General features: G+C 40.9%; 1 protein-coding gene across 3 annotated transcripts in view; it reads right to left on the minus strand.

Moving 5' to 3' along the window:
- The window catches only part of TSPAN12 (tetraspanin 12), a 65698-nt gene extending 41437 nt beyond the window's left edge, over positions 1–24261 (minus strand). Inside the window, exons 1-4 of one of the 3 annotated variants that reach the window (XM_043872770.1) lie at positions 24123–24261; positions 23039–23174; positions 7997–8079; positions 6763–6898 (exon numbers count right to left, since the gene is read on the minus strand). In XM_043872770.1, the coding sequence (XP_043728705.1) occupies positions 6763–6898; positions 7997–8079; positions 23039–23104 (285 nt within the window). In that variant the 5' untranslated portion in view covers positions 23105–23174; positions 24123–24261. Of the gene's footprint in view, positions 1–6762; positions 6899–7996; positions 8080–23038; positions 23175–23647; positions 23782–24122 lie in introns of those variants that run through there. The other 2 variants (XM_043872771.1, XM_043872772.1) reach the window with 2 other exon arrangements.
- Between the last annotated feature and the right edge of the window lie 325 nt (positions 24262–24586).

The raw sequence follows: 24586 nt of genomic DNA on the forward strand, positions 1-24586 counted from the left end.
GGCGAGAAAGGAAAAGAGAAGCGGTCTGATTCTTGGACAGGATAAGGGAGAACTAAGGTTGGGTTTTTAGAATTCCTTTTGTAATAAGGACATCAAAAGACTATATACCTTTAAAAGTTGAATGACTACTGAATACATTGGAATTATAGATGAAGCATATTTAAGTCTTATAGAAATTTTGCCAGCAATTAATTAAATGTGTTCTAGTCATTGAGTGGTGGAGTGAAACATGTACAGACTTTCAATGCAATTTGTATCTAAATGCTGATAAAAGCAACTAGCAGCTGTGTATCTGTGGGCATCTTACTTTCCCCTCAGTTATAAAATACATCTAACCATATAAAGTTGTTATAAGTATTTTCTGAGAAAACAGAGTGAAACTCTGGGCAGATGCTGAACATGTAATCAATGATATGATGGACATTGACTTAGAAATAAAGGTGCTAGGCTATCAACCAAAACTATTAACAGATAATAAAGATACTTAATTTAATAGCTTAATTTTAACTTAATAGGTTATTAGTAGCTCTATCACTATTAACTGTGTAACTACTTGAAAGAAGAACTTTGAGTCTGTAGGAAATTAACTCCAATTTAAAGATATTCCAGTTTTGCATTATGATTTTAAAGAACAGAACACTGAGGATGGTTTATTTCTCCATGGCCATTAAAAATGTACTTGATTTCCATCAAGAGAATCATTTCAAATCTGGTTCAACCACTGGATATTTTAAGAAAGTTTAAAAGTGCTTCCACATAATCACTAGCTATGTGAAAATTCTCTGGGATAATAAGGGTGAAAAAAATAAATAAAACCTTTCCATTTATATATAAGGTACTGATCTTACACATGTAAGGTGCACGCAACTTAATTTCTGACAAGGGCCTGACAAGTTGTGATTTGCTGGCAGTTGAGTGTATATTAACATCGCACTCTGACAAATGACGATCTCCTGATGGTGACATTCAGCTGTTGTCGATATTGTAAACACGTCTGTTCAACCTGTTTACATTTCCCCTGAGCTGGCACCGCTTTCCTAATGCCTATGTTAATAGCAAGGTAGAACTGCAATAACAAATGAATTTCATTTAGTCTACAGCTAAAAGCCTTGGGAAGTACCCATCTAAAGCTTAAAACCAATTTCCATTTAGCTTTGATTTCTCTTTTAAAGAGAAAGGAAGTTCTGCTACTGAAATTACTTTGAAAGTCATGGCACATTCAAGTTTATCTTCTTAGTCATTTTGGCTTGTCTTCCCAATATAATTAGGATTTAATTACTCATAATCTCTTCCTACAAATACATCAAAGTTTCTGTTCTGTGACAGTTTCACATTTATAAGAACAAATCTGGTTACAGTAGGGTTGCTAACTTCAGGAAATAAAAATACAAGATGCTCATTTAAATTTGAGTTTCAGATAAGAAAATAATGTTTTAGTAGATGTATATCTTAAATGTTGCATGGGAAATACTTATATGAAAATATTATTTGTTGTCTAGTTGAAATCCAATTTAATTAATGTTCAGGAAACTTAAATTAGGGTGTTTTAACAATTTGCATCTATAATTCAGTAGAAGCGTCAAATTCTTGATTATGATTCTCCATAAATGTTTTCCTACAGATGGCCTCTTAGCCTGCAGTTGTTTCTTTGGGGGTTGGGGGTAGGAATGGGGTAGGAGAGAAGGAGAGTTGTAAAGCTAGGTTTTGAGCCTCCCTCACTTTTTCTTGACCAGTCAGATGAATAATGGCATTCTGACTTTGACTTATGCTTAAGCAGCACCATCACCCAGTTGTCAGCTCTTTTTTTAGTAATCATTCAAGAGATATGGCAGCTCTCAGAGATACGAGTTGTCTTTAAAAAAAGAAAAATGTTTCCTCCTCTAAGCTGGTTTATAGGTCTTAAAAGTGAAGCATGATTTTGAATACAAGGAAGTGCACAAGGTGGATTGAATGCATTGGGCTTTCTTAAAATTTACAATTACAATTAAGGAACCTTCCAAATTTTTTTTTTAATTAGTATAAAAAGCTACAGGACACCAAGGAAGAAACCATGAGAGTTGCCTTGCAAATATTTGCCAAAGACCTAATAACCCATCATAACCTGCATGAGGGCTGCCCCACTTTAACAAGCCACTGTTGTCTGAACCTAACAGCCAAATTCCTGCCTGAAAACCTCACCCATCATTGTCTTCCAGACACCATCCTTCATCTGATGTGCTGACCACTTCTACTCACACCGTTCTAATTTTCTGGTTACTATTTGAGTTCATAAAAAAATTACTAAAGCAATAGGCAAGATGAATGGTTCATATTATCAAGCTGTTTGTAGTCTGATAATTTGGGCTGGTTATGAAAAAGGGAATTTATAATAAAAGAAAAGCATTGAACTTCAAAAGTTGAAATATGTCTGTTGGAGACACTGGTAAAAACCCATAGAGAATGGACTTGGCAGTCAGATACATGGAGGTCTGAATCAAAGCTTTACCTGCTAGTGCTGAGTGACCTTGGAATATTAATAAACTTCTCTGAACTTCATTTGTAATTGTCTATCTTAGATGACTGCTGAGTTTACAATGAAAGATTATAGAAAAAAATTTTATACAATGTAAGATACATAATCCATATTAAACTAAGATACTGAAGCATTTAGGAAAAGGCAGCAATTAAAGAGTAAAATCCCTGGAGAAGGAAATGGCAACCCACTCCAGTATTTCTGCCTGGAGAATCCCATGGACAGAGAAGCCTGGCAGGCTACAGTTCAAGGGTTCGAAAAGAATCTGACACAACTGAGGGACTAACACACACACAGAGAGTGAAACAGTGTAGTGAAGGTGTTACAAACATGTTGTTAGAACTAGACCATGATGGTCTGAATACCATATACTCCATTTATTAGCTATGCAAACTAGGCAAATTATTAAACCAAGCAGTGCCTCATTCCCTCACCTACAATATGGAAATAATAGTAGTATCTATCTCAGGCTCAGACGGTAAAGAATCCATCTGCAGTGCAGGAGACCTGGGTTTGATCCCTGGGTTGGGAAGACCCGCTGGAGGAGGGCATGGCAACCCACTCCAGTATTCTTACCTGGAGAATCCCCATGGACAGAGGAGCCTGGTGGGCTACAGTCCATGGGATCGAAAAGAGTCAGACATGACTGAGTGACTAAGCACAGTACATCTCATTAGAATCGTGGAGAGGACAAAACTGTTTAATTAATATGAAACTCTTTATAGGCTTACAGCCTGTAAGCCTTACATTTTGTCAGTGCCTGAGAAAGGTTAACTACTTTTGATTATCATCATCACCTTCATCATTATTACAATTTCAGGAGGCACTATTTCAGACAAACTGTAACAGGCTGTTAGTACTGAAACAGAAGTATTAGAAGAAATCCCTAGCTAAGAGAACAACAAGAATAAAGGCAGGAAAGAACACAGCCAGAAAAGTTCGTTCACGGGTCAGAAAATCCAGTTTGACCAGAAAATAATGAAGTAAGAAAGCTAGAAGTGACAGATGAAAGTTTGATTGCAGAAGAGCTTGATGCAAGATTAAGGTGTCTCTAAACACTTCATTACCCCACCAAGAGTCTTTCAAGGTTTTGGAAAACAGGAGTAATGTGATCACTGTAGCATTATATTAACCTGGCAGCACTGGCTTGGGGTATGTTAGAGACAACAGAGGCAGGAAGTGTAGTTAGGGGGCTATGCAGTATTTCAGTACGAAGTCAGAAGAACCTGATCCTGGGCATTCCAAACGAGAACAGAATAGAAGGCACAGGACCTGAAAGTTGTAGAACTAGAACCTCATGGGACTTGGCAACTGTTTAGAGAAACAGGCTGTGGAAAGAAAGCCAAAGGGGGGAAAAAAAACAACTGAGAAGCAGATTAGTTACGAGTGACAGGTAACTGGGACCTAAGACTGCAGATCATTCTTCAAGCAAAGGATAGGTTGTGCTGGGTCTAGACAGGAAACTTGCTACGAGGAGAGAGGCAGCCTGGTGTGAATGGGGGAAAAACTGCCACAGATAGGCAAGGGGAAGAAATGACCAACAGGGGACGGCAGCTATGGACATGGGGAACAGCGATGCACCAAAGGCTGCTTTATGGAAAAGGGTACATCCACTTTTGAACTGTGGTGTTGGAGAAGAGTCCCGTGGGCAGCAAGGAGATCAAACCTGTCAATTCTAAAGGAAATCAACCCTAAATATTCATTGGAAAAACTGATGCTGAAGCTGAAGCTCCAATACTTTGGCCACCTGTGAGAAGAGCCGACTCATTGGAAAAGATCCTGATACTGGGAAAGACTGAGGGCAGGAGGAGATGGGGGCGACAGAGGATGAGATGGTTGGGTAGCATCATCGACTCAATGGACATGATAGAGTCATGTCAATGGACACTATCTTCTTCTCCAGAAGATAGTGAAGGACATGGAAGCCTGGCGTGTTGCAGTCCATGGGGCTGCAAAGAGTCAGACACGACTGAGCGACTGAACAACAGCCAGGCAAAAGCGGCAGGGATGGGCTACAGCATCACCAAACCACTCCAGTCATCCTCCTGAAGGATGAGCTGACCCCTTGGGATTGAGTTTGGAGCTCTTCTCTAGCCTCAGTACTCATAGTAAATCTTACTAGAGGTCTCTTCAGACAGTAGTGAAACTGTCTATCCACTGTGTATAACCTGGTCTGATGGCAAAGGTTAGTAGTGCCTATATCATCCAAGTGTTTGAAGAATGAATGAATGAACAAATTACTGGCCCTTAGAACCTCAGCCCTCCACGCCACCTTTGCATCATAAGGTTCTTTCTGCATCACAAACTAGCTCCTATGCACAAGTCTCTATGATTCATCCTGCCTCAAGGAGAGCCCAAACTACCTTATTTGACAAATTGTTTTACTTGCATTCAAATAACCTAAAGGAATGCATAAATGGTTTTCAAAATATGTTCCTAAAAGTCTTTGAGATTCTATGAAATACGTTATCCTACCCCTCCCCATCCCACAGTCCAGGAATCATCCAGAATCATACAAGTTGGGAGAAGGAAGAATCATATTAATAGTAGCCAGACCTAAACGGACTGTATACATGGGACATCATTGTAAGATTGTGGTTTTAGAGAAGGATTCTAAGATTTTAAGTTTCAATACCTTATCCATCCTTTAAACTATGTTTTATATAATGTAAATCCTTTAGTTTAGGTTTAAATTATTATCCAAATTTCTTAAATTGCAACATAAGATTCCAAACCCTTCCACCTCCTTTCCCCTGAAAGAAGAAAAATGACATATTACAAATAAAATATAATCAAGATCATTGTATACCAAAGTGGACAGAAGTGAGGAAATGGGCATGTCCCCCTTCTCTGAGGGTGGTTTATTTTCTGCAGCATTTTCTGTTTTCCAGTCACGAGACCCGAAGAGTCATCATCCATGAAGCCAAGTAATACATTAACACAGGTTGTTCCTGTGAAATGCAAAGCTTTAGTTTAGCTTCACGCTAAGATTCTGTTTTAATGGGCTTGGGATGGAAGCCAGGCGAGCCCTGGTGTGCAGGAGATGGCTCGGGAATGAGAATTTGTGCTCATCTCTCCCCAGCTCTGCATTCAGCGACACTGTGTTGGTAACCTGCAACTGACCATGCTGGGAGTATTTACACCACAGAAATCTTCAAACGCTACAAATCAGGGCTTTTTTCTGTTCAGGTATCCAGCATTTCAGCACACCATTAAAAAAAATGTTTTTTTAAGTTCCCTATAATAAATGAGTGCACAGATACCATTGAGAACTACAGCAAAGAAAGGGATATACTCAATAAATTGCTTTTTTAGGAGTCTGAAATGTCTGCAATTACATGTTAGCAGTCTCAACTATCTGGTGCCACTAACGTATTTTATACACTGAATGAGCTTCAAAAATCTATTTGTAAAAAAAAAAAAAAAAAAATCTATTTGTAAACCGTATTTTTAATTGGCTCAAATGTTTAATATTAAAGGAGGGTTTGCTCATTTCTAAGCTAAAAATCTAATCAATAGATTTTGGAATCATAGAAATGAAGTACTAAAGGGAATTTAAGAAGTAGTTTAGTCCAATTCTTCCCAAATTAAAAAAAAAAAACTGATATTATGGAAACTGAGGCTCACTTCTTTTCATTAACCTATGTAAAGGTGCTTGGTGCTTAGTCACTCAGTCATGTCCGACTCTTTGTGACACCATGGACTGGGGTCAATGGAGCCAGCGGGCCCCAGTCCATGGGGTCTCTCCAGGCAAGAAAACTGGAGTGGGTTGCCATATATAAAGGTAGCACTAGGATTATGATACCTTTCTTTCTGTTACCTCACCACCTGAATTCCATATGGGTTTAAGTGGTGGGTTTGTTTACAACAAGAAAGGAGAGAAAGAAACAGAATTCCATGATGACATCTCAGTTCAAGTCCCAAGAGGCTTATTGGAGTGGTAATAAGGTCCCTGACACTAGAAAAAAACTCATACTTTCAAATGAAAATGTCAACATGTGGCCTGAGTGAAATAATTAAATAGTGTACATATTTCTACACCTCACCTTCTGAGAACAGCAAACACTTGTACTGACATCATTTCTCATGGAAAGAACACTTCCCTTCTCACAGGATGTTGAACAATGACCACAGATTAGGGAACTGTTATCACAGTTCCCTACGCATATAATCCCCTGCACTGATGAACCAATAATACAACAGTGGTTGGTCTCTTTAACCACAATAAAGATGAGATGTAAACACCATACCCAGGCAAGAAGTAACAGATTTCTTTTCACTGTTCCACAGTATCCTAACATCCCCACGATGATTAGGAAACAGCAAACAGCGATCATGACCGGATGAACCACAGGAAAGTAAGTCAAAATGACAGCCTCCTCTACCCTGAAAGAAGAACAGAAAAGATTGTCAAATAGCAATATACCACCTTGATTTCTGCATACATAGCAGATATTTTTCTATGATACTTTCATTAAGTCTTTATATTATAAATAGAATAAAAAGGCACCCAAGACATAGCACAAGACACAACTGACGTGCACTCTGCCATCACCAACTTGCTTGTTTTATTTTTTATCTTGTTTGATTTAGTTTTTTATACAAGTGGTACCAAAAAAAAAAACAAAAAACTTCTTATCTCAGCTCATTTAAAATGTATTATAAGATAGGGATTCCCAGTTTTAAAAGTCCATCTAATATTAGCACCGAAGCCTTAACTTTCATGAGGAAACCACATGAAACTTTTCACTATTTCCCAGCTGAGAAGACTCTCTACTCTTCTCTGATCTGGGACTCTGCAGGCAGTGTGCACTTTTCCAAAGATGTGAAACACTGCTATGGAAATGGAAATTGTATTATAAGGAGGGGAGGGAGACGCCTTCTCTGCTCAAAAACCATGAAAAATGATTAACTAGAGCCTTAACAGAAAGAATAATAACTAAGATAACAAAAAAACAACCATGACTAAGTGCTTACTAAGCTCCATCATGTTAAGGACTTTATGGAAATCCTTATGAAAATTCAAAGAGGTATATAATTCCCATTCAGAGATGAAGAAAATGAGGCTCAGAGACATTAAGTAGTTTGCCATTTGTGATGTTAGTGGATCAATCCTTGAAATTGGGTAAGAAAATGACATGTGGGGTTTGGTTTTCATTAGCTCAGGAATATGAAGGCAAGAAAAAGTTGGCAATTATTTTCTTAAGGAAAAGTAGTTGTGCTGTCCATTGTAACAAATATGGCATGGTTCAAACATTTCCAGGACAGGTAAGTGGTATTACTATAACCAGAGATGTCCTCTACAAATAGCAGTATACCTTAATGAAAATTCTAGAAAATGCAAGTGTTACCATGGGCAGGAAAACCTTTCCAAATGATCAGGGGTGAGCACTACCATCTAAACAGCTGAGGGCAAAGTTACTTAGAAACTAGTGTCTGAGGAAACCCTGATGAAATAATTCAATCATTAATTATAAAACCTACCTTGTTTCTGCAGTTAAAGTCAGAACATTATTTAGGTAGTCCCTCATCCAAGCAGACACAGCCAACACGCTGATGGACATTAACTGCGGGTAAAAAATTACAAATTGGTGACCAAGCATTTATTCATCATGCTCTGCAGGACTCATAACAAAATATTGAGGATTTTCTTTACATAATTATTATGATTTTTCCTAATGACCATTTACCACCTGTTGAAATTTACTTTTACTATAAATATATGCCATTCTCTTTTGTAATCACATCATAGCCACTAAATAGAATGTCACTAAATAGGACACAGAGAGCTGAACTATTAGAAAGTCAAGGACAGGAATTGCACAGAACAACTAAATTATCAAATGTACAAGATGAGCCTAAAACACGTCATATGTAAAAGCAAGGAAGCAATAAAATACTACTGATGTCCAAAAAGTCACAAGCACTAACTTCAAAGGACTTCCGCTGGCTAAAGTTAAACAATTTGGCCATCAAAATAATACATAATAATAACTGCAATGGTAAAAACATCCAATATACTAAAAATCTATGAATTCACAGAAATATTTAAACAAAACTGACTAACCAGCTTTGGAAGATATTAGATATTCAACTCATCATTCAGAAAACTGATAAGAATCCAATGTTTATTCAATTTTTCCCAGACGAACTAGAGAAAGAACCAAAGACTTAATGAAAGTTTTTATAGAAGAATATCAGCTAATATGTACAGAAAGCAAGATAGAATATCACTATTTGACAATCTTCTCTGAAATAATGGCTCTCTTGGCAAAGGTCCTCAATGACTGCCAAAATTATCAGGTCAGTGACTCTCAGTCCTGTCTGTACATCAGAATCACCCAGGACACTTAAAAAATTTGCTGAGCCCAAGTCCCCCCTGAATCAATTCTTGGAAGTGGAGCCTGTACATCAGAAGTGTGTAAAGGCTGCATAGATGTTCTAACAGGTAGTACAGGGCTGAGAGCTACTGCATTAACTGAAAGGGGACTGATGGGGACTTTAAAATAAATATTTATTGAATTCATTCATTGGTTGCGCCAGGTCTTGGTTGTGGCACACAAGATCTTTAGTTGTGGCTTGTGGGATCTAGTTCCCTGACCACAGATGGAACTCCAACCCTCTGTGTTAGTCTTAGCCACTGGACCACCAGCCTTGGTGGGGACTTTCAGAATGGAGACATAAAGTACCAGATGCTTTGATCAATCTTAACATCACAAAAAGAGAAAACCGAGATAGTATCTCCCAATGTGATGCCATCAGAAGTACTCAAAGACACTTTTGAGGTATTTTTACCAAAAAGTCAAATGTGAATCTAATCAAGCCTCAAGCTCTAACTATCAGTTTACAGGAAACACAGGGAACAGATTTAAACTTGTTAATCGCCACCAGGGGCATGCAATCGACAAAATAAAAAATGTAAGAAATTTTACAGAACAAATGATCTAGTTTCTTTAATTGAAAAAGTTGGGTCCTTTGTAGAGATGTAGACAGACCTTGAGTCTGTCATACAGAGTGAAATAAGTCAGAAAGAGAAAAATAAATATCATATATTAATGCATATATATAAAAAACAGTACAGTTGAACCTAGTTCCAGGGCAGGAATAGAGACACAGAAGTAGAGAATGGACATGTGGACACAAGGGAAGGGGGGGGCAGGATGAATTGGGAGATCAGGTTTGACACAAGTACACCACCATGTGTAAAACAGATAGCTAATGGGAAGCTGCTATATAGCATCCGGAGCTCAGCTCGGGTCTCTGAGATGACCTAGAGGGGTGGGATGGTGGGGTGTGGAATGGAGGCTCAGGAAGGAGGGGATACATGTATACTTACAGCTGATTCACTTTCTTGTACAGCAGAAACTAATACAATATTGTAAAGCAATTATACTAAAAAAAAAAAAAAAAGAAAAAAGCCAGCAAGTGGAATAAAAAGATGGAAGGTGAAACTATTTTAACTTAAAAGAGATTGTCCAAGGCCATGTTGACCTGGTTTGGATCCTGATTTAAATGAGCCAACCACCAAGAACCATTTATGAGATGATGGGGGATATTTTAACATGACTGGGTATTTGAAAATATTAGGAAATTATTATTTATTATTGTAGATATGACAATGGTATTACTTTTTTTTAAAGAATCTTTACCTTTTAGAGATACGCACTGAATGGTTTAATAAGCAATCATGATGCATGGGAGTTAAGTGGGAAGTAGAGGTTCTGTGGGTAACTGGGGATTAATCATACTGTGCTCTCTACTTCTGTGTGTTTTAAATTGTCCATAATTAAAAAAACAAAATTAAACAGCTACTATCTGGAATTTGTTCAAAATGAGTCATCCTGGGAGGTTTTTCTAAAAGCTGAAGGTTAAGCCTAAGTTCTAAAGGTCTTTCAGAAATTTTTCACAAATGTGCCTTATCTTAAGTGCAATACAGTGAATTTCAGCTTAATTTGATTTTTAATAGTTTTTGGCATCTTAATGAACATTAATTACCATTAGGTTAGAAGTTTTCTTTAAATGCTGAAATAATGAAAATACAAGACAGGAATGAGTCTTTACTGACTCAAAGAGTGGCTATAAAACATGCTCCCAGGTAAGCACAACACCTGTGACCTCTTGTACAGTGAAACACGGTCAGTGAAACATGGTCACCTGCCTGGAAAATCAACTAGTAACCTTATGGAGCCTTCATCTAGCTGAAAATACAGTAGATCCCCCCTTATCCAAAGAGGATATCTTCTAAGAAACCCAGTGGATGCCTGAAACCACAGAGTGTCTCAAATCCTGTATGTACTAATGGGCGAGCAGCATCTATACCACGGCTACAGTGGACAAAGGGATGAGCCACATCCTAGGCCTGACAGTGGGCGGCTTCATCCTGCTCCTCAGAACCACATAAAACTTGTGAATTGTTGATTTCTGGAATTTTCCAGCTAATATTTTAGGACCATGGTTGACGGTGTCTGACTGAACTGACAGAAAATGAAACCGAGGGAAAGGGGAACTACTTCGTTTACTCAGCACCAACCATCTGCCTTGTATTCTCTGTATTAGAGTCCCAGACCCCAAAAATGCCTGAAAGCAGCAAGATCTCAGCCTCTGTGGAGCTTCTAGATAATAACAGTGTAAAATGTGACATGGAAACCTGTTCAAGGCCTTGCAGATTCTGAATGGTAGAGCTGGATTAAAATCCAGGCCTTCATCTCTGAAGCTTCAGTCTTAGTCACTAACTACCTTCCAAGCTTAGAAAGAAGCATTATGTTCCACAAATAGGAGAGGAGCTTAAGTAGTGTGGAGGGCTTCTTTTTCAAAGGGGGTGGGGAGCAGGGAGTAGCCCGAGGACCATCTGTCTGTCTGTCTGTCGTGGTCAGGCTCAGTCTGAGCATCCGAACAACATTCTTTGCTGAATGAAGGCTCAGGGCTCAATGGCCTAAAACAGGTTAAGAACCCCTAGACCACAGCTCAGAGGAGAATTAGGCCAGTTATTACCATCCTCAAAAATACTTTCTATGGGTTTCCCAGGTAGCTCAGTGGTAAAGAATCCACGTGCCAATGCAGGAGACACAAGAGACCCAAGTTCAAGCCCTGCATTGGGAAGATCCCCTGGAGTAGGAAATGGCAACCCACTCAAGTATGCTTGTCTGGAGGAGCCTGGCAGGCTACAGTCCAGGCTGTCAAAATGAGTGGGACATGACTGAGTGAGTCAGCACACACAGGCACACTTGTGAGCACACACACGTTACCATCCTCATTCCTGCTGGGAGTGAAGAACAGATTGTAAACCTAATAAAAGTTCCCCAGGGTCTCTGTCACAGTGTATTAACCATGCTTCTAGCTTCCGTAAACTTGATGCTTTAACATGTGTTCTACATGCTCATGCTGGACACATCTTGGTCTGAACAAACGGATAATATGCGAGTCACTTTGCCTTGGCCACCTTCTACCTGCCCTTAGGAGGAGTCCTTCTCCAAGGGAGATAGTTCTCATTTTTAAATACAAACCAACCAATCCAGAGCCCACACTCCCAACCACTCTTTCATCGAGCTTTTTCATCCCAGGCCACTCTACACCTGCCCAAATCACCGCAAGGTCCATGTGCCAGACAACTAGGGAGAGAGGCTGCTGAAGGTATTCAAATTAGCCAATCCAAAACCTACTTACCCTGCCTTGCCAGTTCCTTCCTGAAGAAGCCCCAGTAAAAGCATCTGCCCAGTGCCCTTCTCTCCCTGCCTCGTGATGGACCCCATGCTTCCTCTCTTGGCCCACCATGATAAGAACTGTACTCTGTCACTTGGGATCTTCAAGTATAATACACGATGTTTTCAATGACAGTTATCTTCTGATCTGTTGACCTTGAAGTGAAGTGAAGTGAAAGTCTCTCAGTCATTTCTGACTCTTTGCAACCTCATGGACTGTAGCCTGCCAGGCTCCACTGTCTCTGAAATTCTCCAGGCCAGAATACTGGAGTGGGTGAAGTGAAGTGAAGTGAAGTCGCTTAGTCATGTCTGACTCTTTGTGACCCTGTGAACTGTAGCCTACTAGGCTCCTCCATCCACGGGATTTTCCAGGTAAGAGTACTGGAGTGGGTTGCCATTTCCTTCTCCAGTGGATCTTCCCAACCCAGGAATAGAACCAGGGCCTCCAGCATTGTAGGTGGATTCTTTACCAGCTGAGCTACCAGAGAAGCCATTTTCAATGTCAGTTATCTTCTGATCTGTTGGCCTTACCAGTCCTCAATAATCACAGAACCTATTACAACACACAGAGCTAGCAGGGGACCATAGACCATTTGATTAAATCTGAGGCTAAATGGTCTTCCTCTACTTGGCTATATGTGGGTGTTCAAATAACTTATGTGTTTAAGGAGGTCAGGAAATTCTACCATTGTGCTATTTTATTTATTTACTCTAATTCTTTGGCAGTTATCAATAATCCTCTCTTCTACCACTCTTCAGAATAATAACTGATGTTGATTTTTCCATGTTTTAATTTCTCACAGGCTGTTGAGCCAATTTTCAATTATCATAGCTTTAAGACAGGTATTGGGGCTTGTGGCTCAGAAAGTAAAGAATCTGCCTGCAATGTGAGAGGCCTGGGTTTGATCCCTGGTCGGGAAAATCCCCTGGAGAAGGGAATGACTACCCACTCTAGTATTCTTGCCTGGAGAATTCCATGGACAGAGGTCACAGTCCATGGGGTCATGAAGAGTAGGACATGACTGAGCAACTAACACTTGCACTTTCAAGAAAGGTAGCAATAAATAATCAGATTCTTCATTTTGTATAATATAGTATCAGTGGTTGTCATTATATAAACAGTATTTCCATTCATAACAAAAATGTTTTTTCTAAAAACAGCGTATTCAAAAACATTTCTAAATGGTAGAATGGTTAAAAGCATGGTTCTGAAGTGATTCTTTCTTCCAAAAAATATATATTGATCAGCTGCTCTCTGTCAGGGACTGTGCAATGAACTGGAGATATACTGATTGGCAATAGCAGGCACCCTCTCAAATCTATGTTGAAATTTTATACTAAGTGAAGAGGTCACATGTTAGCCAACTCATCAGAGACATAAACGTGTAACTGTAAACTGTAATTAAGTACAAGGAAGGAATAATAAGAGTTACTGTAGGAACTTATTTTAGGGTGACTGACCTAGTCCATGGGGTCAAAGGGCCTTCTCCAGACAGCTAAGATCTAAAGGATAATTATCAAGTTCATTAGGGAAAGGGAGGTTGAAAAGAACATTCCACTCAGAAAGAACAGCAAAAGTCCCAGAGTGGAAGGCAGCAGGATATATTCAAGGAAGGGAAACCGGCGCAGGGCAGGCACGAAAAGCCAGACAGGGGCTAGATCACGGGTCCTAGAGGTCACTGTTTGTAAGTCAAGTGGTCTTGATGACAATGACCACGAGATGCCATTGAATCCAAAAGCCTTGGTTTGAATTTTAGTTCAGTTCTGCTTCTTTCCATCTGTATGACTTTGGGTGTGTCACTTAACCTTTCCTAAGCTTCAGTTTCCTCCCATATAAAACATTATAATAGCAAGTCCGACTTCACAGAGGATTCCAGGGATGAAAAAAGAGCAGGATTCTTTTATATGCTACCTGTTATTATCTCAAGTCACTTTTGACCTCAGGGCTTTCTCTTAATCTTTCTCAGTTTAGGAGACAATTCCGAAATCAGTTCAAAAATGGAATCTTCCGCTATGTGAAGGTCTAACAAATGGAGGGAAAAGGCAGCCTTGCGATAGAACCATCCACTGAACTTCCACAGCCATTCTTGGTTCTGACATCTCTAAAACTGAACTCATCTTCATTCTTCTGGAAACCCGTATATCCCTCCCACCATTCTTCCTTTCTCAGTAAATGGTATAATCAATGCTTCAATCATATTCACTGGCACCTTGGCAGGCGGCCTGAACCTCTCCCTCTTCCTCAGTCTACATCTCATTACTTTCAAGTCCTACAGATTGTTCCTGCAACACGCCTGGTGAATTCCTCCCCCTTTCCTGCCACTTCCGGCTAGTCCAGGCCCTCAACCTCTTGCCAGGCAATTATAATCATCTTATAATAGGACTCTCCAGTTCACGGATCTCACCTCACATTCACCCTTCAGTTAGCTTTATAAAACGCAAACCAAGTTCTTCTGCTTACAAAGCTCTAATAGCTGCCCCTTATGGCTCCTTGCCATCTCTCACTTCTACTTCCTTCAGCTCTCTCCTAGAGAGTAAGTTTAAATTCTGCAGCAGACACACAGGGCCCTCTCCAGTTACTCTTTGACCTCTTTCTTCCACTTATTTCCTGCCAGCTCCTTCCTACACACATTCTGTCCTCGGATGACCAAAGTCCAGCTTCTGCTTCTCTGACATGTACTGCTGCAGACCTCCTGAACCTATGTCTTTGTCCCTGCAGTTCCCTCTGCCTGAAATGCAATTCTGCCCCAGCCTGTCCATCTCAGGAGCAGAGCAACCTTATCCTTAAAGACCAGCTCAAATATGAAGCTTTTCTCCCAGCTCCCTCCTTACCCAGAGTCAGTGTTCTTGTCTAGACTTCAGAGCACTGATCTATTGTTACCTTACCCACCCATCTCATCCACTAGAGGTCACAGACCACTGCCTCTAGCTCCCTCTCACAATAGCATTCTAGGCCCAGTAGTGAGACCTGCTACATGTTAGATGAATGAATGAGAACATAATTAAAAGAAGATGATTTCAACTTATCAGATAAGCTAACTAACGGAGAAGCTCGCAAAATCAGAAGATGTTTTAAGTAGCTTTCTATCACTGGAAGTTTTCCAGTAGAGAGACACTTGCCACATTACATGATCAAAGATTTATGTATCAGGTCAGAAGCTGGCTTAAGCGTTCTCAAAAGTCCTTTAAACTACAAACACTGTATTCTACTTGGTCCAACAGCTTTTTTTCACTGTAGTTATCCAAGTGTCACAATTGTGCATAGAGTTATCAGGCAAAATAAATAATACCAACACAAGCTTGATCTCATAGCAAACAAGCAATTCTGAAAAGAAGCTGCTTTTTATTATGACATTATTTCCAGCCACATTAAGTCTATGAGAACAAGTCAATTCTCAGAACGATTTACTCACCAGGGTTGAGAAAATAATAATGGTAACAATGAATACAGTACATACTATAGCAAGAAACCAAGCTAAAATGAGATGGAAGTGAAGTGAAGTGAAGTCGCTCAGTCGTGTCCGACTCTCTGAGACCCCGTGGACTGGTAGCCTACCAGGCTCCTCCGTCCATGGGATTCTCCAAGCGAGAATACTGGAGTGGGTTGCCATTTCCTTCTCCAGAGGATCTTCCCGACCCAGGGATCGAACTCGGGTCTCCTGCATTGTAGGCAGACGCTTTAACCTCTGAGCCACCAAGGAAGCCAAAATGATTAGGTCACCTCAATATCTAATCCTGATGTTATTAAATCCAGAAGGACAAATTATGCAAGTAATTTAGGACTCCTTACTAATAATGCTATTGTCCACTAATTTTCCAACTTAAAATAATTCTTCAACTGTCATTCATGATGACTGAATTATTAGTGTATTGTAGTTATCACATGTAGCAAGGTTCATAGCTCCTTAAATCTTCTCCAATATAGAAAAATATTAACTGTAGTTCAAGGAATATTTAGAAAATAACACAAATAATACTTTTTTAAGATTTTTTTTTTATGTGAACCATTTTCACAGTCTTTATTGAATTTGTTACCATATTGTTTCTGTTTTCTGTTTTGGTTTTTTTGGCCACAATGCATGTGGGAACTTAGCTCCCTGACCAGGGATCCAGCCTGCACCCTGTACACTAAAGGCAAAGTCTTAACCATTGGACCGCCAGGAAAGTCCTCACAAATATTACTCTAAAGAAATATATTTAATGTACTACTTGGCAGGTCCTTTGCCACCTTCTTTCTTGCAAAAACAGTTAGAAAATGCGAGCTCTCAACAAATATTTATAAAAATGAAATGTGCTATGTTGCTGAAACATTCTGGCTTTGCTTGAATCTAATCATGTAAAAAATGAAAATCAAGTTTTCTAAATCAGAATGTATTATGAAATGTATATGTATAGTTTCCACCAAACAGTAAGGTCACAGTCAAAAAAACAGCCATTTACATCCTTCAGCTGTCTGACACACATAATATATAATCTCATATAAGGTGACAGTAACACCAGTCATTTCTGCTCAAGACTGACAGATGTCTAAAGCCACCTACCTAACTTCTCTTTTTATGTCAAATCTGTTAGCAGAGAGTAGAACGGGGAACAGAGACTGGGAACTTAGTTACATTTCTGTCTCTACAGAGAACTTGGACAAGTCATTCAATCTTTTAGAAACTCTGTTCGCTCATGTTGAAAATGAAGAAATTGAACTAGCTGCTCTTAAAACTCCCTTTTTTCTTAAAAAACAAAAAGACTCTAACTGTTATTTATTAAAATGTAAAGATAAATCAATTTTTGATCATTTGAAAGCTGGTAGCCCAAGGCAAGGACTTCCCAGGAACATGCCCATTTCATGTTTCCAGGCCTGCTCCCCTCTGCTTTTTAATCAGTTCACGCCTCAACCAGCTTCCCTTCTAGCGCTGTGGGCAGCAGCAGAAAAGGGCAAACAGATAGGACTGTTGGTAAATGCTGTGAAAGAGCAGGCATTGTAAATGATGGCTGAAATGAGTTCCGGAGATTACTTGTGGGTATCATTTAAGCATGAACATCTGCTAATTAGGCCTGAATAAATCAATAGCATCTTGGAACTGTGCTGACTAAAAGTTTCGATAGATCATGCTGCCCTGCAGACAGGCGACCATACATCCTGCTCTGACCAGGATGGCTCTGCTTTGAACCCGTTATCCTGGTCTGGCATCATTATTAAGAGAGACGATCCCTTTAACTTAACTATAAAACTTGGCCTGATTTCCACAATAAATGATCCGGTTACCCTATAGACACTGCAGGCCAAAGAAGGGGGAATGGCCTGTTTCGACACCATGGTTTCTTTGGAGCCATGACTGTGACTCTTCTGAGTGGAGATGACGAGTGAGGGGCCTACGAGTTCAGTTGGCAGCAAGACTGTGCCCCAAAGAAACCTCCACGCCCTTCTCCTTGAAACACTTCCTTAAGAAGCATGCAGTGGCCTGTCTTTGCTCAGCTGAGTCAACTGCATTAAAAAAAAAAATTGTATTAGCTTTGCCCCTGAGACTAAAGTTTATTTAATGTTTATTTTTAAAAAGCACTGACATTTCTTGGAGGGCTCCCCACTATTCCTTAGGAAGAGTTAAAGTAAACTGGAATGCCTTTCATAGTATAAAGCTGGGTGGGGAGGATGGCATCAATTTTAAAAGTAGTATTTTCATATGACTATATAAACGCTGTGTGGATGCAAACACTCACTTGCCAAGAACCTCTTTAGGGTCTTCATGGGTCAAACACCTAAGATTCACTAGAGAGAGCTACAGAAAAAGAAACCAAACCTAGAGCCTTCTGTTTTTTTCATCTAGCTTGTATGGATCCCAAAAGTGTGAACCAGATTTCCTGTCTACTTTTTAGGCTTTCTTTTATAAGCTTTTTTTCATATTTCACCGAGAGTAGATCCTCTCTCTTGCTACTATCTTTGGTAATAGTAACAATGGCTCCTATCTGCTGGTGAGAAAAGAGACTTTAAAACTACAGATGGGATATTATACTTATAGAAAATAATAAACAAACACATGTGAGGAATGTTGTGTTCACCAATTTCAGGAATTTCCAAAAAGAACAAATGCATTCATATTTCCAATAGTAGAAAACTATCATCTAAGAATGGCAAACACTCATACGATAAAGCCACAGAAGTTGTCTTTAAAATGGAGGAAAGCTTTCATTTATGAAATAATATGTCATTTAAAAAGGAAAAGTGTGATACATCTGAGGTAAAAATAACCCCTTTCCTTGCTCCATCGTGGCCAGAACATGAATCATGGTCTCAAAAGAGCTCTTCAGGCAGTTTGTTCACGTTCCCTCTGTCTCGTGTGCCCTTCCCCATTACAAACCCACAAAACTCATAACAAACCTCAGAGGTCCAGATCTTTCTGCCAACCCCAATACAGCTGAACCAGTCTCATGCTTCTTTAAGTAAAAGAGCCACTCAACAGATGGCAAATCAAGGTGACCGAATACACAGCAATGAATGAATGTGGTGCAACTGTGATCCTGAATACTCTGTGAATCGTTTCCTCTTAGATGGGTCTATCCATGCTGCTGCTACTGCTAAGTCACTTCAGTCACGTCCCACTCTGTGCGACCCCATAGACGGCAGCCCACGAGGCTCCTCTGTCCCTGGGATTCTCCAGGCAAGAATACTGGAGTGGGTTGCCATTTCCTTCTCCAATGCATGAAAGTGAAAAGTGAGAGTGAAGTCGCTCAGTCAAGCCCGACTCTTAGCGACCCCATGGACTACAGCCTACCAGGCTCCTCTGTCCATGGGATTTTCCAGGCAAGAGTACTGGAGTCGGGTGCCATTGCCTTCTCCGGAGTCTATCTATACCTCCCACTTAAAAATTAAATATGCAAGATTGAATTTTACCGAAAAGAATCAGCTTGATATCCAACTCCCAGAACACAAAACCAAAATTGTATAGGTCCTCAGTGTTTTTCCAAATAAAATTTATTTTTCTTTCCTTAAAATTTTTGTTTGGTAGAGAAGGGGAAAAGATATCAGTATAGTAGAAGTGAATAGCAGAAAAGTCTACATTAAGTGCTAGTCTATGTTTAATGCTTCCCTGGTAGCTCAGCGGTAAAGAATCTGCCTGCCAATGCAGGAAACACAGGTTTGATGCCTGAGTCGGGAAGATCCTCTGGAGAAGGAAATGTCAACCCACTCCAGTATTCTTGCCTGGGAGATCCCATGGACAGAGGAGCCTGGTGAGCTATAGTCCACAGGGTCGCAAAGAGCCGGGCACAACTTGGCAACTGAAACAACAAGAAATGCTAGGTGAAAAGTAAAAGGATACAGCTTTTGATTCCAAAGGTAACAAGAGCAGTTGTCTCAATCCCACAAAACCGACACCAGAACACTCATTCTCTCTATCCTCATGTTAAACTCAAGTTCATGCCACACTGGTTTGTTCTGCTTCTAATTCCAAAAGAACTAGCAAGGATTAAAGCCTTGCTCCTCCAAGTTCAGCACTCAGACCAGAGGCAATAGCATCACAGAGGGGCTTTTAGGAATGCAGGCTCTCAGACACAACCCCAGAGGTACCAAATCAGAATCTGCATTTTAATAAGATGCCCAGGTGATTTGTAGGCATGTGGAGGTTTGAGAAGCACTGCTGTGGAGGACTTGGAATGAGCAGGTGGACAGTTAATCCCTTCCTACTGAAGATGTTTACTTCTCTGCTGCAAATAAATTCACCACCAATCCCAACAGTAAAACTTCTGCTGCGCTTAGAGGAAAATTAAAAAAAAAAAAAAGACTTTGAATCTGTTCTGCTAACTTACTAACAAGTGAATGAACTTCTCTGAGTAACGTCTCTTTACTACTCCCTCCACTCCCATTTTTCATGGCTATTATGAGAATTAGATGAGAAATTCGTCTCAGGATGTCCAGGAATGTGCCTGGCACAAGAAAGAAAACTGCTTCTCATTCAATAAAGAAATATAGGATCTGCAAACATTGCTTTACCATTGAAAGAATAACATCAATGTTCCCAAAGTTAGTGTATGTGTTTCATACAGCTCCAACAAAACTCCCAACAGATATTTTTAATTGTACAAAACAATCTTAAAGTCCATATGGAAAAAGAAACCTTAACCAAGATAAGAAAGGCAGGTGCTTTAAGAGAACACAAGAATTATATATATATATATATACATATAATTCAAGAGAAAAATTCTACTGAAAACATAAAAAAATCTGTTTATATAAAATGATTTGTTTATATAAAGTAATGCTCAAGCTTACTGCTAGTTGGGGGGGGGGGGAGGGAAATAAAGTAGCAGTGAAATAACATTTTAAACTTTTCAGATTGGTGGAAGTCAGAAGGTGTCGTAATACCAACAAGATGGCAGCAAATAGTTGTGTACCTATAACAGAGTATATTGGTGCTTTTATTTCTAGGAGATGGATTCCCAGGACAGGATTACTAGATCACAGGAATGCAGGAGTGGTAGCAAGAGCAGTAGTGGTAATCATAACAGTAACAGTTACTATTACTACTGCAATGACTATTACTAATGCAATGATTCCTTTGACTCAACTGGTAATCTACTCATTACAGTAGACTATTACTGGGCATCACTATGCAGTAGTAGTAACAACTGCTGGTTCTACAGCTATTATTGCTTCTGCTACTACATCGATGGCTCTTACTAAGTAGCACTGTCCAAGCACTTTACGTATATCAACTCTAATCCTTCCAACAACTCTAAAATATAGGAACTACCATTTCTATTTCACCGACTAGGAAACTGAGACACTAAATGTGCCTGGCAACCATAGTAAGAACTACATAAATATCAGCTATTTAGTTGTCATCATTACATAGCCTCTCACATAGCAATCCCACTCCTGCAACTCTAGCCAAATGAGAAAAACACCCTAATAAAAAATAGCAAAAAAAAAAAAAAATAGCAAAAATGTATAGATGGATGTACCTGAATGGGTATATGTGGACAGGTATGAGAAAAGATATTTTCTCATGAAATAAAGAAAAATACAGAGGGATGCACACTAGGCAGTTAACACATATTATTTTGGTGGCAGAGAGAAGATATTTGGAGAAGAGAAGGGCTAGAGAAAGGGCGAAGCAATTTCAATAAATCAGAACATGCACACGGAAAGTGAGAGGGTTGAAGTACCAGATAACAACAAAGAAATGACATTCTACATTCTTTAGGGACACAAAGCGCTGTGGAGGAGTTTAAGGAATAGGTGTTTTAAGTTTCATTACTCAGAAGGGCAATATTTTTGTTAAATGATTTGAATCTCCCCAACACATACACATGATACAAATTATTGAGAAAATTTCCAAAAAACTTATTCTTTATTGAATAAAAAACGCCCTAGTAATTCCAAGGTTCAAACACAGTGATCATCCAAGTAAAGGCCCTGTCTAGGGGCAAGAAAGCCAAGTTCTGCTCCTGGCACTGTCACCAATGGGCTATTTGACCTTTGGCAAGTCACTAACCTACATTTAATTTTCTCATACCCAAAGTAAGGAAGTTCAACCAGATCACCTTTAAATTCCCTTTTAGTTATAAAAACATGATGATTCTGTAATTAAAAACCATAAAGTAGAAAAGTGAAAAACTAGTAAACAGGAGTAACCATTATTACACATTTTAGAGACACCGTGTTAGAGATCTTAATACTTTATAGGTAAGCAGATAATTTAATGACACATTTAAGTAGGTACATTTTTAGAATTAAAAACTGCAAAAAGATCAGTTAGGTATTTTACATTTCCAAGTGGAAAATATGCTTTAATTTTCATGTTGAGAAAAAAATGTTGCCTGTTTTGATATCTTTCTGATTACTTGCAGAATTAATGCTTAATTTGTCACCTTAAAATGGAACCATCCATAAGTTCAACCAAAATTGTCATCCTCTAGAGACCATATGTTGTAACTGAATGCAAAAAAGCTGCTCAAGGCCAGCAGGTCAGCCAAATAAATACATTACTCATTAAAAATTCTAACAGAACATTCTGAATATAAATTATTAATAGAATACAAATTTGGCAAAAAAAAAAGTATCTGCTTAAGCATGACAGCTTCTGAAAGCAACACTTTTAATTTTTATAGTTTCCTCATAAGTTTTGTAAATAACAATGTGATTATTAATAACACTTAATGAACATTTATGCCTGGCTGCAAAGCATAAAAAGTCACTAACTCACAAGGCATAAAGATTTCCATGAGCTTGTTAAATTTTATGTATTTTATTTCCTTAAATGGTTATGGGATTTTCCAAAAGCATACACAAAATTCCTTAAAACTTTGCCAACTTAGAAATAGTTACATGAAAACCACCTTTTCAGACTATAAGGAATCTCCTAGAAAACTCCAGGCAGTCTCTTAATAGGATATCTGGGTATGAATTCCTACAACAGAAAAAAATAGTAAGACTTCTTGCCCCAACCAAATTTTATAGGATGACGTAAGGAAACAATTTATGGCTTGCTCGGTTATCTGAAATTCCTGAAAACAAGCAGTTCCCTAAGTAGTATGTCAAAATTTTCTTATCTACAAGCACAAGCACGTGCGTTTATTTATATCCCTAGATTAACTTCAAGTCTAATTTTACTGCCACTAGTATCCAGGGGTGGATTTCTTTTTTCTAATTACAAATGGAACTTGAGCTAGATCAAAGGCATTTAAAGGTCAAAATACACTTCTGCGAAAAATACAGGGTGTGATCGCATGTAATTAATTAATGCTTAGCCATGCCCTTTGGCGCTTTATGTGGTGGCTGCCGGAAACCGAGTCCAGCCGTGCCCACCTGTTGGTGCAAGTGGGCTGCTTGACTTACCCAGAAGAGCAGATTGAGCGCGTAGAGCAGGCAGCGCAAGCACTTCACAGAATCTTCTCTGGCCATCGTGAGCCCCAAGAGAGAGAACCCCCATCCTTTCAACACATCCTACCCCCACGGACCAAACAGCAGCGATCTGCAGAGGGCGGGGGAGAACAGGAGATTCCTGACCACCGCGCTTCCCAACCCCCGCCCATCTCTCCTCGGTCGGCCCTCAGCCCGGTCCAGGGTCTGGTCTGAAGCCTATTTCATTCTAGACATCGCTTCATCGCAAATCACTTGTTAAAGTGACAATAGTAACCTAAACTTCCCAAAGTTCCAAAGCGGCTTCAGATAACACCTGCTGGGAAGAGAAAAGATCCTCTCCCCAGATGAATGAATGCGCGCAGTAGATTTGCGTTCTCAGGAGACACGCGGCGGTGTCCTCTGCATTCTGATGAGACGCTCTTTAAAACCTCCCTCAATCCACGCCGCTCCTCCGGGACAGCTCTGCTCCGAGCGGTCCCGAAGGTTGGAAAGCATACCACCCCCCGGAGATGTCACAGATGCCGCCCGCCACACCGAAGGTGCGAGTGTCCCTCTCACTGGGACAGTTCCTGCGCCCCCCACCTCCGCAGCCCCTTCCGCATCCCGCAGCTCCGGTGTGAACACGGGCCACTGGAGGGGGCGCAGCGCTGAGCTGGGATTCCGCCCGGCGACTAGGGTTTCTCTGGGAGAATGTGAGAAATGATGTTTCGGCCCCGGAATGATGGATTAGCCGGGGGCGGGGGGCGGGGGGCGGGGAGGGGCGCAGGGGAATTCGGGCCGGTGCAGCTGTGCAGACGCCGGCTTAGTCATTCATGTCCCCCCCTCCCCCGGCCCCGACCCGGGTCCCGGCCGCGACCCCGCGCTCCCAGCCGCCCGAGGAGCACAAAGCCCCGCGCGGTCAGCGGCCCCGCCACCCTGGCGCGCGCCCCCGGCAGGGCGCGCGGGGAAGCGCGGGCGGCGGGGAGCCCCGGAGCCAGCCTCTAAGAAGTTTAGCACACAGAACCGGCGGGCAGGCGGGACAGCGGGCAGGAAGGACGAGAGACGCGCGGCCACTCACCGTCCGCGCTGGGCTCCGCGCCCCGATCCCGCCGGGGCACCGTCAGGGAAGCGCGGCGGGGGCTCATCGGGACAGGGGCGCTCCTCCCGGACAGCCGCAGGGCTGCATTGGCTCAAACTGGAGACGCTTCCTTCTCTTCCTCTCCTCCCGCCCCCCCGCCGCCGTCGCCGCCTCCTGGGAAAAAGGAAAAAAAGAAAAAGTCCTGGGCAGCAGTTGCTGGAAAGTCTCTGCTAAGCCACCTCCCAGCGCCGCTGTCCCTCCCAAGTCCACGCCAAGTCCGGACGAGGCAGCGGCGGCGGCCAGGGCCAGCTGCACGCACTCTCGGCGCATGCTCGGGCCGCCGGCCGCCGGGCCGGGAGCCTGGTGGCTGCTTCTTGTCCCCGAGCGAGTCGCGAGCCCCCCGAAGGGACGCCTCACCTTTCCGCGGGCCGGAGAAGGCTAAAGCCTAGGCGCTTCGGAAACGT

Source organism: Cervus elaphus, chromosome 18 (genome assembly GCF_910594005.1).
Source record: "Cervus elaphus chromosome 18, mCerEla1.1, whole genome shotgun sequence".
Taxonomy (NCBI): domain Eukaryota; kingdom Metazoa; phylum Chordata; class Mammalia; order Artiodactyla; family Cervidae; genus Cervus; species Cervus elaphus.